Below are 17,837 nucleotides of genomic sequence, written 5' to 3' on the forward strand. Positions count from 1 at the left end.
TGTTTTGGTTTGAAATTACGTTACCGCAAGCAGTATAATTTATAAAATACAACAGCTAGTGTCTGAGTTTCAACTCTGTCGCAGGCATTGTAAACTACAACCTTCACATTGTACAGACAAACTATCTGGCTCATGAGTTTTAAAAAAAAAAAAAAGAGAAGACGGCAGGGTTTGTTCATGTGATTTCTTTTGCTGCCTCTGGACGGCATGACTCAGTTTGAAAGTAAATTTACACCCCACACCGGTGAGTTGTACACATACAATATTGCTATGATGCACTACAAGGTATTAAGTGAATATTAGTGTGCATGAATTATATTTTCCTAAAAGCATTTAAATAAAACTTGTAAAAACTGCAGATTCTGTCACAATCTTTTAGCTTAAAAAAATGGTTCAAGAAAATAACTTGTAAAAAATGGTAATGTAAGTATTGTTTAACATCACCATTTATTTTTAAATGTTGAAAAACTGGTAAAAAATGCTGGACACAAGTTTTTACCAGTTTTTTAAGAACTGCTGTTTAAATGGAATCCTACAAATTAAGATGAAGGGCAAAAAATTGTAAAAAAGGCATTTATTTGAAAAAACTGCTAAATAACTGCAATATAACTACAAGTTAAATGCCTTTCCTTTTCCTAAGGGTTATTAAAACATATTTACTAACATGGCGAGCATAATATTGTTTTATTCAATAAATCCAGTATTGAATTTACACGAATATAATGTTCTATTTATCACATATAAATATAAAAAGAGTATTTTTTCAATGACGCGCATATGGTGTAATGCTAAGTTTAGCGAGCTTTAACACTATGTTTATACAAGTATATAGCGCAAATGACATCACGTCAAAGAGTTTTTACACTAGTGTTATATCGTTTTTATTAAATGGCTTTATTTGTAACACTCCTGTGCTGCCGTTTATGTGATAAACTCAAATATTGCCCAAATATATTAAAAATAAATATTTTTTACTAAAAAAAATGCTGTTTATATAATGAATACAATATGTTCTTTCACTAATATAACCAAGCATACCCAAATATACATTTTCCTATCATTGTGTTTTGAACGGAAATATACCCAAATATAGATATACTCCATTAAGCTATTAAATTTATAAAAAATAATACAATGGACACTTGTATGAAATTTCAACAAAATTATACCTTAAAATTTTGATGTAGACAATTGATTTAATCATACCTTAATCTTAAATTGCAAAAAGATCTATATAATCAGAATCATTCAATGAACCTAAATCCACAAATGTCAAGTTTATTTTCTTACAACATCTCAACTGCCCATTTCAACGGAATGAATGAAAGTTATAGCCAGCCAAGTCATATTTTTCATAACTATAAATTTATTTTCTTATCATAATCTATATTTTATACAGACAAAAATGAATATTGCTATATTTGGGTTGTTTAGGTATTTCCTGCCCAAACAATTTAGTAATTTAGTACTTTGGACATATTTCTGACCAGATATTTGGACATTTCTGACCATGCATTTGGACCATTGTATGGAAAGGCAAGTTGACTGATGACATCACAAGCAGTGTCTACTTGACATTTCGACCAGACTGACATTTCCCTATATAATATATTGGTGACAATGTTCCAGAAAATCAGGACATTTCACAAACTTTAAACTTTCATAACATTTTTTTATTTTTCAAGATATTTCCAAAATTTAAAATGTTCTAAGTCAGTCTGCTTTAATACTATTATTAAAACACACTTAAAGATCCTGTGTGTTTTGTGATTGATATTGTTACTGTGTGTATACCACACTTGCAATTAATTATATATGTATATATAATTATGCAAATAAAACAATTTTCAAACATCAAAGAATATGTAAAATGTGTATTGCAAATATTTGTGCATATTATATTTAGTCAATAAATTATATGCATTCATTTCTTATTGGAAAATTTGACTTACAATTTATAGAAAATAAATTTCTAATTACCTCCCTTTATTTACATGATATGTTAAATTCGGTAATATCTTTATAAATAATGCTTATTGGAACTTACAATAATGTCAAATGTTAATTTGAGCATCATATTTATGAAATAAAATCATGAAAAAAATGTGTTACAGGATCTTTAAAAAACATTGTAAAGTAAAATAGTTGAAATTTTAGCTGGGGTTGCTACCTGATTAAGTAGTGCTGCAATTATTACTACTAGTACTCATTAATTACAATAAGTGCTTACAATAAGTGCTTCCAATAAACACTACTAGTGCTAATAGAGTGATTTTTTTTTTTAGATTCTGTAAAGCAAAGCGGAAGACCACTGTTGATAAGCCTTGTAAATAACCTGTGCCAAAGGTATTCTTTTCTCATTTTATTTGCCATACACATACTGTATACACTTACCAATTCTCTGATTTTTATACCCCCAAAAACAAAGTTTAGGGGGGTATATAGGAGTCACCCGGTGTTCGGTTGGTCGCATTCTTTTGTCAAGACCATAACTTGAAGACTAATTGTTGGAATTCATTATAACTTCTTACAATTGTCAAGCACATTGAGAGGAAGTGCAGTGCTCAAGAACCATAACTCCATCTTGACTTATTACAGAGTTACTGCCCTTTTTTATTTTTCCTTGTCCAGAGCATGACATGAAAACTCATGGTTGGAATTCAAAACAACTTCATACAATGCTCAAGCACAATAAGGGGAAGTGCAGTGCACAAGAACCATAACTCCATCTTGACTAAGTACAGAGTTATTGCCCTTTGTTATTTTTCCATTGCTTTTTTGTCTGGAGCATAACTTGAAGGCTAATGGTTGGAATTCATTATAACTTCATACAATGGTCAAGCACATTGAGAGGAAGTACACTGCACAAGAACCATAAAACTATCTTGACTAATTACAGAGTTATTGTCCTTTGTTACTTTTCCTTGTCCGGGGCATAACTTGAAAACTACTGGTTGGAATTAAAAACAATTTCATACAATTGTCAAACACAATAAGGGGAAGTGCAGTGCACAAGAACCATAACTCTATCTAAAGTAATTACAGAGTTATTGCCCTTTGTTACTTTTCCATTGCATTCTTTTGTCCGGACCATAACTTGAAGACTAATTGTTGGAATTCATTATAACTTCATACAATGGTTAAGCACATTGACAGGAAGTGCAGTGCTCAAGAACCATAACTCCATCTTGACTTATAACAGAGTTATTGCCCTTTTTTACTTTTCCTTGTCCAGAGCATGACATGAAAACTACTGGTTGGAATTCAAAACAACTTCATACAATGCTCAAGCACAATAAGGGGAAGTGCAGTGCACAAGAACCATAACTCCATCTTGACTAAGTACAGAGTTATTGCCCTTTTTTACTTTTCCATTGCCTGTTTTGTCCGGAGCATAACTTGAAGACTAATGGTTGGAATTCAATATAACTTCATACAATGGTCAAGCACATCGAGAGGAAGTGCAGTGCTCAAGAATCATAACTCCATCTTGACTAATTAAAGAGTTATTGCCCTTTGTTACTTTTCCTTGTCCAGAGCATAACTTGAAAACTACTGTTTGGAATTCAATACAACTTCATACAGTTGTCAAGGACATTAAAAGGAAGTGCAGTGCACCAGAGCCATAACTCCATTTTGACAAAATACAGAGTTACTGCCCTTTGATACTTTTCCTTGTTCGGAGCATAACTTAAAAGGTACTGGTTGGAATTCGAACAACTTCATACAATGGTCAGGCACAATAAGAGGAAGTGCAGTGCACAAGAACTATATCTCAGTATTTATAGAGTTATTGCCCTTTGTTCCTTTTCCTTGTCTTTCTGGACTTATTACAGAGTAATTCAATAAAACTTCATCAATGGCCAACCACATTGAAAGGAAATGCAACATTGAAAGGAAATGCAACATATAAGAACCACAACTATCTTTAATTGCCCACAACCATAACTCTATATATGAATTATTTTACAAGGTATTCTGTAACTAGTAACATCCTCATTTCTGAAGCAGTCTTGTAGGGGTTTTAATCACATTTAGTGATAGTTCTAGTTTTTATTTTTAGCTCTACTTATTTTTTGAAAAAAAAAGAGGTTTTGCTACAGTCATTTTGGCGTTGCCGATGCCATTGCTGTCCACAAACTGGACCTTAATCATAAATTTTTAAGTTCCAGGTGTACTATCTTCATACTTGGCCACAAGACCTTTTATTAGACCACACTAACTTAAGAATCATTAATGACATTCAAGGTTCAAATGTCTAAATTTTGCTTTTTTTTTTTTTTTTGCTTCTAGTGTCTATAACTTTGTTATTTTTAAATAGATTGTCTTGAGCATAATAATCTTATAGGATAGACATTCAAGTTAAACCGATAAACCGACAGACCTTAAATTTCATTCATAAATGACCAAATGTCTAAATTTTGCTTGTTTCTTGCTAATTTTGGCTATAACTTTGTCACTGATTAATCTAGAAATTCCTTACAATGGGTTTGACGATGCACATGTTTGAAAAAAATGAGTCCCGTTACAAAATCAATGAGTCATGTCGCATAATAATTGTGTCTTAGCAGAACAAAAAACATTTTTAATAGCAGATCTTTGACATGATCTGCATGTATTTCTTAACAAGTGATTAAGTGATATTTAGTATATAAAAAGTTATTTCTGGTTACTAAGTTGACATTATATCTGGCATGTATATGCGCGACATTAATTAGTAATCAGCAGGTCCGGCATGTGTAATCACTTAGATATGCCAAAATGTTAAATGACCGTTTTTTTGCTTGCTTTTTTATATAATTGACATTTTTGTCAGACTTAATTCTTAATATTAATCAACATCTTTACCAAGTTTTTTTTAAAGAGCATGCATTCTAATTCTGCTATAAAATTCTGTGACCTGATATTATTGAATTGTTATTATTGCATATATTCAAGTAAGGTTTAAAAATTACCTTTGCTATTTGTATTATTCCAGATATAAAAAAGAAAGCAAACATGTTGCAGTACCTAGCTAGCTTAAATAAAACCACATCATGACATTTACATTTTATTCAGGTTATTTTGACAAAGTTTAAAAAACCCGACAGACCTTTGATCTAATCAAAGAGGCATGCCGACAATCACAAGCCCAATTTAATTAGATAATTTACTATGCAGCAAATCTTGTTTTATTAGTCCCCTACCGGTTTAACCGGAGGCGACTTTAGGTTTACCCTCTGTCCGTCTGTCCATCCGTCCACAAAACTAGATCCCGAGATAATGCGAAAAGTTCTAAAAATATTTTTATGAAACTCTATATATGGCTAATTTAACACATAAACTGGATCCAGAGATAACGTTTGGTTGCTATGGCAACAAATAGGCTTAGAATATGGCATATTTAACAATATTTGTGATTAACTCAAAAAGTTCAGAAAACATTTTTATGAAACTTAAAATAGGGATAGGTGGCAGTATATATGGAGATTATACACATCATTTTAATCTTGACTATAGGGAGTATATTGAGAGCTGTCCCACCCACCAAGCATCACCTCATCAAGATTTAAGTTTTTTTTCGCTTCTTCACTATAAGTTCTTTATTTTTTTAAGGTATTCAAACTTCAAATATATGTTTTTGATCCTCAACCTCATCATATGTGACAAGGTTTGCAAATAAAATTTTCTAGCACAAAAATTATCAGAATTACCCCCACTTGACCTTAAATTTTAAACTGTTTATGTAACTTGCTTTAAGAAAAAGTATTTTGAGTGTTGTCCCCACCTGGCAGTGGCTCTTTTTTAGTTTAAATAAATTAAAATAGTTTAAAGTAATTAAAATAATCTGTTTCACTTTAAATAATTTTTTTCTTTTACATAGACTTTGATATTTTTTTTATTTAATTTACCCGTAAATTTTGTAGATGTCTGATTTTTTTGGTTTCATTTTTAAACACTAAAATGGTACATACAGTATTTGTATACGTCAAGCTTTTTTTTTAAGTAACATAATCATCAAAAACAAGCCTTATATGTTCAGTAATTGATTTATTATACAGTATTCAAATATACATTAGCTGCATCAAGACAAAACCAACATAGTGCATTTGCCAACTCTATTACAAGTAGCGAAACTGATAGCGAATAGCATGGATCCTGATCAGACTGTGTGGATGCACAGGCTGGTCTGGATCCATGCTGATCTCAAACCCACTATGTTGATTTTGTCGTGACACGGCTCAATGTATTTCAGTTTCTCTTGATTAGTAATGTATTTGATGAGACCTTGATTTTCTTGTTGTTGTTGTTTATTTTTCTGTATATTTGATTGTTACAGGGTAGAGAAAGTCCATGTGGTATGTTTTGAAAAATCTCCAGACTACCTTAAAGATTTTATAAACACAGAGTTTTACCAAAGGTATGATCAACTTTCATTTGATTTTTGGCCAGGGTGCACAGGTGCAAACCTGGTTTATAAAATGTGGGCGGGAAAATATTTTAGTATCAGTTTTTTCAGCAACTACTTATCACAGCCTCTTGATATTTGGTATACAGCATCAACATGTGGTCCCATACTGTGGGATTTTATTTCAGGTCTGTTGCTCATCCACTTCCTGTTAATCTACTTAGTAAAATTTCAACATAATTGGTGAATGGTATGAAATTTTCGTAACAGTTTTCTCAGTAGCATCACAGTTTTATGATATTTGGTATACAAATGCAACCTGGCCTTTTTCTGTCTTTGACCCATTTTTTCTTAGTTATGTGTGGACAAATTATCCATTTTGACCTTATTTCATTCATTTGTCAAAGGGAGATAACTGCTTGTGACACCTTAGTTTAAGCTCAAGTGAGCATTTAGCAGTTGATCTGTCATCCATTCTCCAACCATCAACAGTCTACCCTCTAAAGGTCACAGTTGTGATTGGATCTTCATCAAACTTGAATGATCATATCAGTGATCTCTAAGAAAGAAAAAAGGACAATGAAGGTCACAAGCTTCAATCAAAGAAAATCCTTGTTCATAGACTAGAGGTTACATTTATTATTTGATTTGACAACCTGTGTTGGAGTGATATACTAAATGATATTTAGCATAAATTTGAAGATCACTAATCTTTGGTCATAAACTAGATCACCTTGTCGAAAAAAAATCTGGAAACAAAATAATCCCTCGGAAGCATTTAAATCACAACAAAATTACATGTAAATTGCAGACTCTGAGTCTGTACATGAGGGATAATGAATAAGTGCAACATTACTCACGCCTCCTAGCACCGCCTTGAGAGGTACTCAACTCTCATCAATAGTGCTGGCATCAATGAACCCGGAGGACGAGAAAAATATAACAACACTGAAATCAAATCAAAGAAAAACCATATAAATAGTCTAGAGGTCTCATTTTTATTTCTTTGTCTAAGTTTGATTGTCTTAAATAAATTTCATCACTCATGATAAGAATACTATTTTTATCTCACCTGTCACAAAGTGACATGGTGAGCTTTTGTGATCGCTTTTCGTCCAGCATTCATCCGTAAAATTTTACTTTAATCAACATCTCCTCAGGCCCGGCTAAGCCATTTTCATGCAAACTTCACAGGAATGATCCTTCGGTGGTCACCTTTAAAAATTGTCCAAAATATTTAATTCCATGCAGAACTCATAAAAAACTGCTAAAGCTCAGAAATTAAGCATGAAACATGTTCTAGTAAGTGTCTACTAAGTTTGTTCTTATAAAAGCCCTTGGGTCAAAATTGGCGGGGTGTTATTGATTTTCCTTATGCATGTATGTACATAGTAAAAACTTTAAAAAAAACTTCTTTTGAAAAACCCAAAGAGCTAGAGCTTAGATATTAAGCATGAAACATCTTCTACTGTGTGTGTCTACCAAGTTTTTTTTCAAATAAAAGCCCTGGAAAATTGGCCCCTCCCTGGGGGGGGGGGGGTCATTGATTTTCCTTATACATGTATGTATATAGTAAAAATAAAAAAATTCTTCTTTTAAAAAAAACCCAAGGAGCTAGAGCTTAGATATTAAGCATGAAACATCTTCTAGTGAGTGTCTACCAAGTTTGTTCAAATAAAAGCCCTTTGGTCAAAATTGGCCCCGTCCTGAGAGGTCATTGATTTTCCTTATATCATGTACATATTTAGTAAAAAAACTCCAAGAATCTTCTTTAAGAAAACCCAAAGAGCTAGAGGTTAGATATTAAGCATAACAAATCTTCTTATGGGTCACAGTCTTCCAAGTTTGTTTTAATAGTTTCTCTGGGGTCAAAATTGACCCCGCCCTAGGGGGTATTGATTTCTCTTATATGTACACATCTTTTGGAACTGTTGTTTTCCCTTAGCAATAGCAACCAGTAATGTTTTTACACATGCACTATTTCAGACGCAAATATGAACTTTTAGGTATCAGACTGCTTTTGTTTAAAGATTTCAATAATACTTGTTCCTTGTTATGGAGAGTTTTATGACTAGGCCCATTTTACCACAGAAATGCATTATTATATAACAATTACAGTGATACTTATCTAGTATTTTGTATGGAAGTCAAAATACTTCTTTGTTTACATTTTTCTTATTTAATTTAAAATAATTTTGGCGCCACTTTCTTCATTTAGCATGTTCTAAAACCATTAATTCAACAATATCAAAGGATTCTAAGGAAGTAATTAAGATTTTGTTTCCAAGGAGAAATGTGCCGTTTAATAACCAGGCTAAGGTGTTACATTCCTTTATGGCTTTACTACACTATAATCATATAGTATGGAGAGCTATTGTACTCACTCAAGGCGTCAGTGTCGGCGTCACATTGTGGTTAAGTTTTTGCTTGTAAGTTGGCATTTCTAAAACAACTGAAGCATGGATCAAAACTTCACACATTTATTTGATAGCATAATAGGAGTTCACTATTAAAAGGCCCATAATTTGGACATAGGTTTTGACAGAGTTATGGCCCTTTTGTACCTAAACTTTTGTACTTGGAAATTTTACATTAAGCAGGCTCATGGTATTAATAATCGAGCACATTGTCCTGTGACGGGTCTTGTTCATTATTAGCCATTTTTTATAACTTTCTATTAAATAAAACCCCCAAAAACAGAAAGAGAAACACTGTGAGCAAGATTGGTTTTGAAGGTTTAAATGATTAAAAAATATAAACTGTAGTAGACTTTGTAAATTGTGTTAGTATGTCTTCAATGCTTTAATCAACTGAAGAACTTGGCTGCTTTTCCTGGAGAGGGTAGGGGGTATTGAAGAGGGGAAAGTAGTCATTGTTCCATTTTATCTTGTGTTATTTTGTCATGGATATTTTTCTTCAGACTTGTATTTCATGATGGGTCAACAGATGTTCTCGGATGGGAGAGTGCTGAAAATCTCTCTGTAGATACTGACCTTGTGAAGCATCTTAGCAACAGATCTGGTCACCATGCCAACAATAATGTTGCTATAGTGATTGACAGTCTCAGTCCAATGATGTTACATCGTCAAGCACCTTACACATGTCAGGCTCTGTCAAGATTGACGTCTGCTAAAATACAGGGTAATGAGCATTTTGGTAATATAAATGAGCCGTGTCACCACAAAACCAACATAGTGCGTTTGCGACCAGCATGGATCCGTGCAGTCTGAGCAGGATCCATGCTGTTCGCTTACCAAGTCTATTTCAAGAGGAGAAATTGATAGCGAACAGCATGGATCCTGATCAGACTGCGCGGATATGCAGGCTGGTCTGGATCCATGCAGTTGCTGGTCGCAAACGCACTATGTTGGTTTTGTTGTGACACGGCTCAAATTACATGGCATCTGTGAAAGAAGAAAAAGTTGTTATAAAATTTCTATATTTAAAATGTGTTGAATGAGTTTCCATCTGTGATATCAGTATTAAGGTGGAAATTTTAATTGTAATCTTGAGTATGAAATAAGTTTACAATTTGTTTTACAATTATTTATTGTGTTTTTCATATAATATTAGGTGATGAAAATAATCGAAAAATTCTAGGTAGTGTTTATTTCATATTTTTGAGAAACCAATGTAAAACTTCGCAATTTCTTACACAGATTGTTTTACCTATATTTTCAGAAGCTGAAGTAGAACAAGTTGTCTGTTTATTACATAGAGATCTCCATGACGACCATAGCATAGTTTTATTAAATCACTTAGCAACCACCATTGTCAAAGTCACACCACCAAAACTAGGTCATTTTCATGTGGCCTGTAATACACTGCATAAAAGACTATCAGGGAAAGTTATTAGAATTGTAAGTGTTGAGTAAATAATAACATATTGTTTGTAAAGGTTAGTCAATGTACTTAATACAACACCAGGTCCCGTGTTTGCTAAGATTTAAGGATCTGAGTCAAAATTAAAAAATCAAAAACTCTCTATTGTTTACTCTCATAGATTAAATATTCAATATGTTCTTGATAAAGCTGGACTTCAAATAGCCTATTTAGGAAATTTTAGAATATATTAATTGTTACCTTACTAAACATGGGCATTTTACAGTCATGACAGTTGTTTCAAATGTTGATCTTGATCCCAAAAAATAGTATCTTTATTTTGATTGAATTATATTTTGTATTTGAATTGTTATTTGTCCATTTCATCCCAAAATTTTGTTGTTCCTTGCGAATCAGCAATTTTTTACATTTTTAGCTCCACAATTTGAAGAATATAGAGATTTATTGCAGTTGCGTCGGCGTCCACATCCGTGTCGGCGTTGGTTAAAGTTTTTTGTAAAGTCAAATATCTCAATTATTGCTCGAGATATTCAATTGAAACTTACAATACTTATTTATAGTAACAATGTACATCAGATTGACAAGGTGGATAACTCTGTCTACAATATTTACAGAATTATGCCCCTTATTAACTAAAAAATTTTGGTTAAAGTTTTTTGTATTATCTCTAATATTTACAATTTGGCATGTTTCAGGATGAGCACTTTAACCTGGATGAGCAGTATTGTATTCAGGACGTCACAGAAGTGAAAAATGTTGATACATCTACTGTTGCTATGGAAACTAAACAGGTATGAGCCGTGTCACGACAAAACCAACATAATGGGTTTGCGACCAGCATGGATCCAGACCAGCCTGCGCATCCGCGCAATGTGATCAGGATCCATGCTGTTCTCTATCAGTTTCTTTACTTGTTATAGGGTTTGTAAGCAAACAGCATGGATCCTGATCAGACTGCGCAGATGCGCAGGCTGGTCTGGATCCATGCTGATCGCAAAGCCATTATGTTGGTTTTGTCGTGAAGGGGCTCGTATGTTTAATTTTAATTTGCTGTGGAAATATCCATTGTTTAATGTGTTTTGACCTAGGGTTTGAAATAGTATCTTAGAATCAATGTGTTATTTACATAGAGCATATTGAATGAGTGTAGGTTTAATATTGAACGGGTTGATTAATATCATTTTAACTGATCCTCTGGCAAGCATAATATTGTTTTATTCAACAAGTTTAATAAATTTAATATTGAATCTACACAAATTTAATATTCTATTTATCTTACATCTGATACAAGAACGGTAAACTGTTAAAAAGAATCATTATTCATTGATGCGCACACTTTTAATGTAACACTATCATTAGCGCGCTTTTACAATATGTTTGTATATAACCCAAATGACGTCACATCAAAGTGTTATTACAGTAGTGTAATATAGTTTTTAGCTCGACTATTCGCAGAATAATCGAGCTAATGCAGTCACCCATTTTTCGGCGTCCCTGTGGTTAAGTTTTTGCATGTACGCTGGTATCTCCATAACTACTGAAGGGAATGGATTGAAACTTCACACACTTGTTCTCTGTGATTATCTAACATGATTGGCACACGTCCCATAACTCTGATTTGCTTTTTTGCATAAATATGCCCCCTTTTGGACTTAGAAATTCTTGGTTAAGTTTTTGCATAAAAGCTGGTATCTCCATAACTACTGAAGGGAATGGCTTGAAACTTCACACACTTGTTCTCTGTGATTATCTAAAATGATTAGCACACGTCCCATCACTCTGATTTGCTTTTTTGCATTATTATGCCCCTTTTTGAACTTAGAAATTCTTGGTTAAGTTTTTGCATGTAAGCTGGTATCTCCATAACTACTGAAGGGAATGGATTGAAACTTCACACACTTGTTCTCTGTGATTATCTAACATGATTGGCACAGGTCCCATAACTCTAATTTGCCTTTTTGCATAATTATGCCCCTTTTTCGAGTTAGAAATCCTTGGTTAAATTTTTGCGTATAAGCTGGTATCTCCATAACTACTGAAGGGAATGGATTGAAACTTCACACGCTTGTTCTCTGTGATTATCTAACATGATTGGCACAACTCCCGTAACTCTGATTTGCTTTTTTGCATAATTATGCCCCTTTTTCGAGTTAGAAATCCTTGGTTAAGTTTTTTGCGTGTAAGCTGGTATCTCCATAACTGCTGAAGGGAATGGATTGAAACTTCACACACTTGTTCTCTGTGATTATCTAACATGATTGGCACAACTCCCTTAACTCTGATTTGCCTTTTTGCATAATTAGCCCCTTTTTCAAGTTAGAAATCCTTGGTTAAGTTTTTGCGTGTAAGCTGGTATCTCTTTAACTACTGAAGGGAAAGGATTGAAACTTCACACGCTTGTTCTCTGTGATTATCTTACATGATTGGCACAAGTCCCATAACTCTTGATTTTTTTTCATAATTATGCCCCTTTTTCAGCTTAGAAATTCTTGGTTAAGGTTTTGCTTGTAAACTGGTTATAATCACCCTAACTACTGAAGGGTTTGTGCCTTTTTTTGGACAATTTTATGCATTCATAATAATAAAGCAGTGATTTACTCTATAAAACATCCGTGCAGTCTGATCAGGATCCATGCTGTTCCCTTACCAACCCTATTACAAGTAGAGAAACTGATAGTGAACAGCATGGATCCTGATCAGACTGAGCGGATGCGCAGGCTGGTTTGGATCCATGCTGTTCGCAAACGCACTATGTTGGTTTTGTCTTGACGCAGCCCATTTAAAGCAGTCTGTCATATCAAAAAAGACTACCTCTATATAACATAATTATTCATTCTTTTGAATTCCTTATTTATTTTACAAGATTATTCATCTTCCAACATCTTCTGTCTATTTCACAAAATTGTTCATTCTATGTTTCAAGGGGGTTAAACTCCTCCCTTTGAAAGAAATTGCTATTTATTGTTTACAATATCAAATAACATATTCTTTTATTCTTTTGAGAAGTATTTTCATCAATGAATGAACAAATTTTCTGAATAAAAAGTAAATAATTATTTGTTTGCAGACTGTCTCTGCAAAGATTAGTTTTGATTAATTTATTACCATACTTGGAACTTCATTATTCAAATATATTTATGATGAATGTACCATAAAAAATGTATTTTATAGAGTGACCCTACTGCCAATTTGACCTTCAATCTGACCTTGACAGATAAAGAAAAGGAGGCTAGAAGTCAAGTCAAGTTACCGTACACATATGATGTTAACAGGTACAACATTTTGTTTTCATGGAGACTGTCAATAAACCAAGTTCTCAAATTGAAAACTGTGGCTCACAGATAGATCAATGTACAAGATGGCTGAGCCTTTCATACAAAAATCCTCCTAGATTATTTTAATTAACCAAATTGTCCAATAGAAAATGCGGATTCTTGAATGAGTGTAATGAGTGGGTAGAATGGCTTGGACTTTCATGCACAACTCGCATAACATAATATGAGCATCTGCGCAGTCTGATCAGGATCCATGCTGTTCGCCTACAGACCCTATAACAAGTAAAGAAACTGATAGCGAACAGCATGGATCCTGATCAGACTGTGCGGATGCGCAGGCTGGTCTGGATCCATGCTGGTCGCAAACCCATTATGTTGGTTTTGTCGTGACGCGGCTCAATTATTTCAACTTGCACAGACTGATTGTCAACTATTATTCAATTACATTATACATGTAATATTTATTCAAAGAGAAGACAACTCTATAAATCAGTTACATTATACATTCAATATTTTAAAAAGAGGACAACTGAATCAGTCTGTCAATTTCAGTGTACATGTAATTCATATTTCAAAGAGATGACAACTGTGTTAATCAATTACATTAAACATGTAATCCATATTTTAAAGAGAAGACAACTCTATTAATCAATTACAAAGAACATATTATCCATATTGTAAAGGGAAGACAACTCTTTAAATCCTTTATTATTGTAATGCAATTGATTATATTATTTAACTATATTTGGTTGGAAATTGAGAATAATGTAACCTTATTGAGCCTCTAATTGATATGGTTTTTTTCACAGGGAAGACAACTCTACAAATTTTGGAGAAGGCAAAATATTTTATCAGCCTGATGATGCTGATGATTTTGATGAAGAAGATCCAGATGATGACCTTGACATCTGAGAGTGTGTCCATGCAGACCAGAGGCCAATTTATACTAAATATGGCAAGAGCATTTGAAACTTTTGAGTGCCACCATGCCTTTGGTTTATGTCCAGTACATGAATGAAAAATAAACAGGCATTTGAGTGTTTGATAGCACTGCCATGCAGACGTGAGGTCAATTCCTTCTGAATGTTGCAAGAACATTTGAATATTGGATTGCTTGCATGCAACAAAAAGAGACATTTTAGAATTTGATATTACCGCCATGTCATAACTTCATGTCAAGTCAATTGAATAGACATTGTAGAAGTTAATTGCATGACCATGTCTTTGGTGCATGATCATTGTATAATGGATGGTCACTATGTCATAGGATCATGCCAAAATTAATTATTTTAACATATTAAGCTCCCTGAGCACCAAGTTTTTTCAAATATCGTATAAATCTCACCTGATTTTATGAAATAATATACAATGTGATTTTCATGTCTGCAAAAGGGTATAGACATTTCTTAGAAGCAATTTTCTCGGTAATTCACATTTAGTCAACGAAACACATTGAACTGCTACTCGCACTTATTCTTTTGTACTTGTAAAACCATGTCGCAAACATCTACCAATGTCTTTCATAAGAATTCTGATTCTCTCTGGCTAAATGCTAATTAAAGTATTATCTCCAGTATCGTCAATGATGTAGTCGATGTATAACTTAACAAGTTCAGGTGTAAGTTATGTCTACAAAAGCATATAAACATTTCTTAGAAGCAATTTTCTTGGTAATTCACGAAACACATTGACCCGCTGCTCGGGCTAATTCTTTTGCACTTGAAAAATCATGTCGCAAACATCTACCAATGTGTTTCTGTAGAATTCTGATTCTCTCCAGCTTAATACTAATTAAAGTTTAATCTCCAGTATTGTCAATGATTCAAACAATATAAAGTCATCCACATAATTATGCTACAGCGCGAAAACCTAAAGAACGTAAATACTTAATAACTTCTCTAATAACTTTGTAAAAATAGAAAGGACTACAACAAATGTCCGAATGGAAGAACGATCCAGTTGTAATAAATGTTTTTGTACTTAAAAGCTAAGAACTCTTTGTTACGTCATGGGTTTATGAACGACATAAATATATATGTGCTCTAACTACGTTTATTATCTAAACTATATTATATGATACATGTGTTTACATATCAGTGTCCGTGATGGTAGTATATTAAGATCTAGGGAACTCTCTATTATAAAGGAGCTGTACGCACCTAGAGTATCATGTTACAGTTTACCTCATCATGCTACATCTTCCATCTTTTACAAAATTACTGTTATATTTTAAACATAATTTTATCATAAGTATAAAACGCATAGATTATTTGAATAACGCTTAAATAAATTCAAGGAAGAAAAAACTTATATTAGATGATGATTACAGTAACATGTAGTTAATAAATGTTCATTATCATGAGTCGTTTACAACATGTACTAATCATGATTAATACTGTAAATTTCTTCATTACAAACAATCACTGTCTATTTACAAGTCTGTTACAGCACGTGGCTTCACCTTTCTGCCTGCGCGAGTGAAATAATTAGGCATTATCCGAAGGGATTCAAAACCACAGGCTATTTTATTGCTATCGGTACACTCTGACCCTACGTTAATCATTTTCTGTCATTAAACTGACATTTCAATGCCAGAATTCAAAGCACCCATGTGTCAATAATGGCGATTCTTTAGATTTTCAACAAAATCTTTACGATTTCTGCGATATTGTTGTCGTTTTCTGTCTCAACAATATAGGACCTATCGCTGTGATTTTTTATAACAACAGCGGGACTCCAGGACTTGTCTAGACGTTGAATTCTAGCGGAATCTCCAACATTTAAGGGAGACAGAGGTTTAGCATTTTTTATCCATAGTAATGCATAGATTTGACCTTGGATTCTGCGATTTTTTGTTTGACTACATCAGGGGGCGGTACTCGTTGGTATAAGGTTTTCCCTTACAGTGGGAAGGATAGAACGAAGTTTGTCGTGATTGGACTAACTGCGGCTGGACTAAATTTCCTATATCAGCGAGAGGAGTAGAACGATATTCTAAAAAATCCTATTCTCGGATCAGAATTATCATCTTTTGCCTTTTAAGTATACGTTTGGCAACTTCAACCATCGCCTCAGCCAAAACCATTTGTTTGGTTATGATATGGACTACCATTTTACATGTACAAAATCCCATGACTTTGAAAACTCCTCAAATTCTTGACTAGAAAAAACATGGACCCCCATCAGTGACTATTTTCTCCCACATATGCCCCAATGTTGACATGATATCTTTCATGTGGGAAAAACAGTTGAACTTTTTATGTTCGAAAGGTTCATGAACTATGGGATACCTAGAATAGTAATCGGACATGACCATGAATTTTTTCTCATTAAGTGAGAACAAGTCACACCCTGCAATTTGAAACGGATAGTCTGGATTTTCAGAGCTGATTAATGGCTCCTTCTTTTGCGATGACCTGTATTCCAGACAAATCTGACATTGAATTTACCATTTCAATTATATCATTTGAAATTCCCGGGCCAAAACATTATTGACCTTGCTCTACTAAGACATTTTTGCGCACCCAGATGACTGGAATGCAGCACCTTTAACATTTCAGATCTGAGTGACCTGGGGCCAAACGATTTTTTCTCCTTTCACTATTAAACCATTAAACCATTAACCTCAGATAAACTCATCCCTATTAAGTTCCAAAAGGCAAGCAATTAAAAACTGATGACAAGCCTTTTTGGTACTTAGGCCAACCAAGCTTTTATTGTCTGTTGTAATGTACATAATTGTTCATCTTGTTTTTGTGTGGTAACATTGAATTTCCTCAAATTTTCTATCTGACACGGGTAAAGATGAGATAACCATGCAAACGTGTGCCTCAATACCCTCATTAAGTTCTGGGCTTGTTTCCGGACTGGCGTTTCTGCAAAAGTCCATCTGCTAATGGGATTTTCTTACCGGGGACATGTGACGAAACTGAAACCTATATGGAGTTAATTTCAAAGACTAAACGCTGAAACCTAGCAGGTATTGAATGCATAGGTTTTTTAGCAAATCCCTGTATAGGGAGATGGTCATTTTCCTACAATGACATCACAGGCCATAGCAGTACTGAATGAAATTTCGTAAATCCAAAGACAATAGATAATAATTCTTTAGAAATTTGACCCATATTTCTCTGTGATTCAGTTTAGCTACGGGACGCAAATGCTATGGGACGTTTTTTCCTGAAGGATTTACTGCCCCTAAAGATTTTGAAGAAGAATCAACTTGCAATGTCAAGGATTTTGTTTGGGTCATAATAAGCTAAACATGTGTCCTTACAAATGACTTCTTTCATTTTTTTCAAAGGAATCACTTTGAGGATTTGCCACGTGAA

General features: G+C 33.6%; 1 protein-coding gene across 1 annotated transcript; it reads left to right on the top strand.

Annotated features, from left to right (window-relative positions):
- The first annotated feature begins 207 nt into the window (after positions 1–207).
- On the top strand, positions 208–14,918 carry LOC132716938 (elongator complex protein 5-like). The gene is made up of 8 exons (XM_060700282.1): positions 208–244; positions 2,286–2,346; positions 6,320–6,400; positions 9,309–9,529; positions 10,070–10,248; positions 10,927–11,022; positions 13,403–13,503; positions 14,316–14,918. Exons 1-8 carry the CDS (start codon positions 208–210, stop codon positions 14,416–14,418), a joined length of 879 nt encoding a protein of 292 aa, XP_060556265.1. The 3' UTR covers positions 14,419–14,918.
- Positions 14,919–17,837: the final 2,919 nt, after the last annotated feature.

The sequence above is a fragment of the Ruditapes philippinarum genome, unplaced genomic scaffold (assembly GCF_026571515.1).
Source record: "Ruditapes philippinarum isolate M1 unplaced genomic scaffold, ASM2657151v2 ctg8230_1_1_1_1, whole genome shotgun sequence".
NCBI lineage: Eukaryota > Metazoa > Mollusca > Bivalvia > Venerida > Veneridae > Ruditapes > Ruditapes philippinarum.

Coding starts and splice junctions, on each gene's coding strand:
- LOC132716938 (XM_060700282.1), top strand. CDS start 208: ATGACTCAGTTTGAAAGTAAATTTACACCCCACACCG. Junction 6,401..9,308: donor AACACAGAGTTTTACCAAAG/GTATGATCAACT, acceptor ATTTTTCTTCAG/ACTTGTATTTCATGATGGGT. Junction 11,023..13,402: donor TTGCTATGGAAACTAAACAG/GTATGAGCCGTG, acceptor TGTATTTTATAG/AGTGACCCTACTGCCAATTT.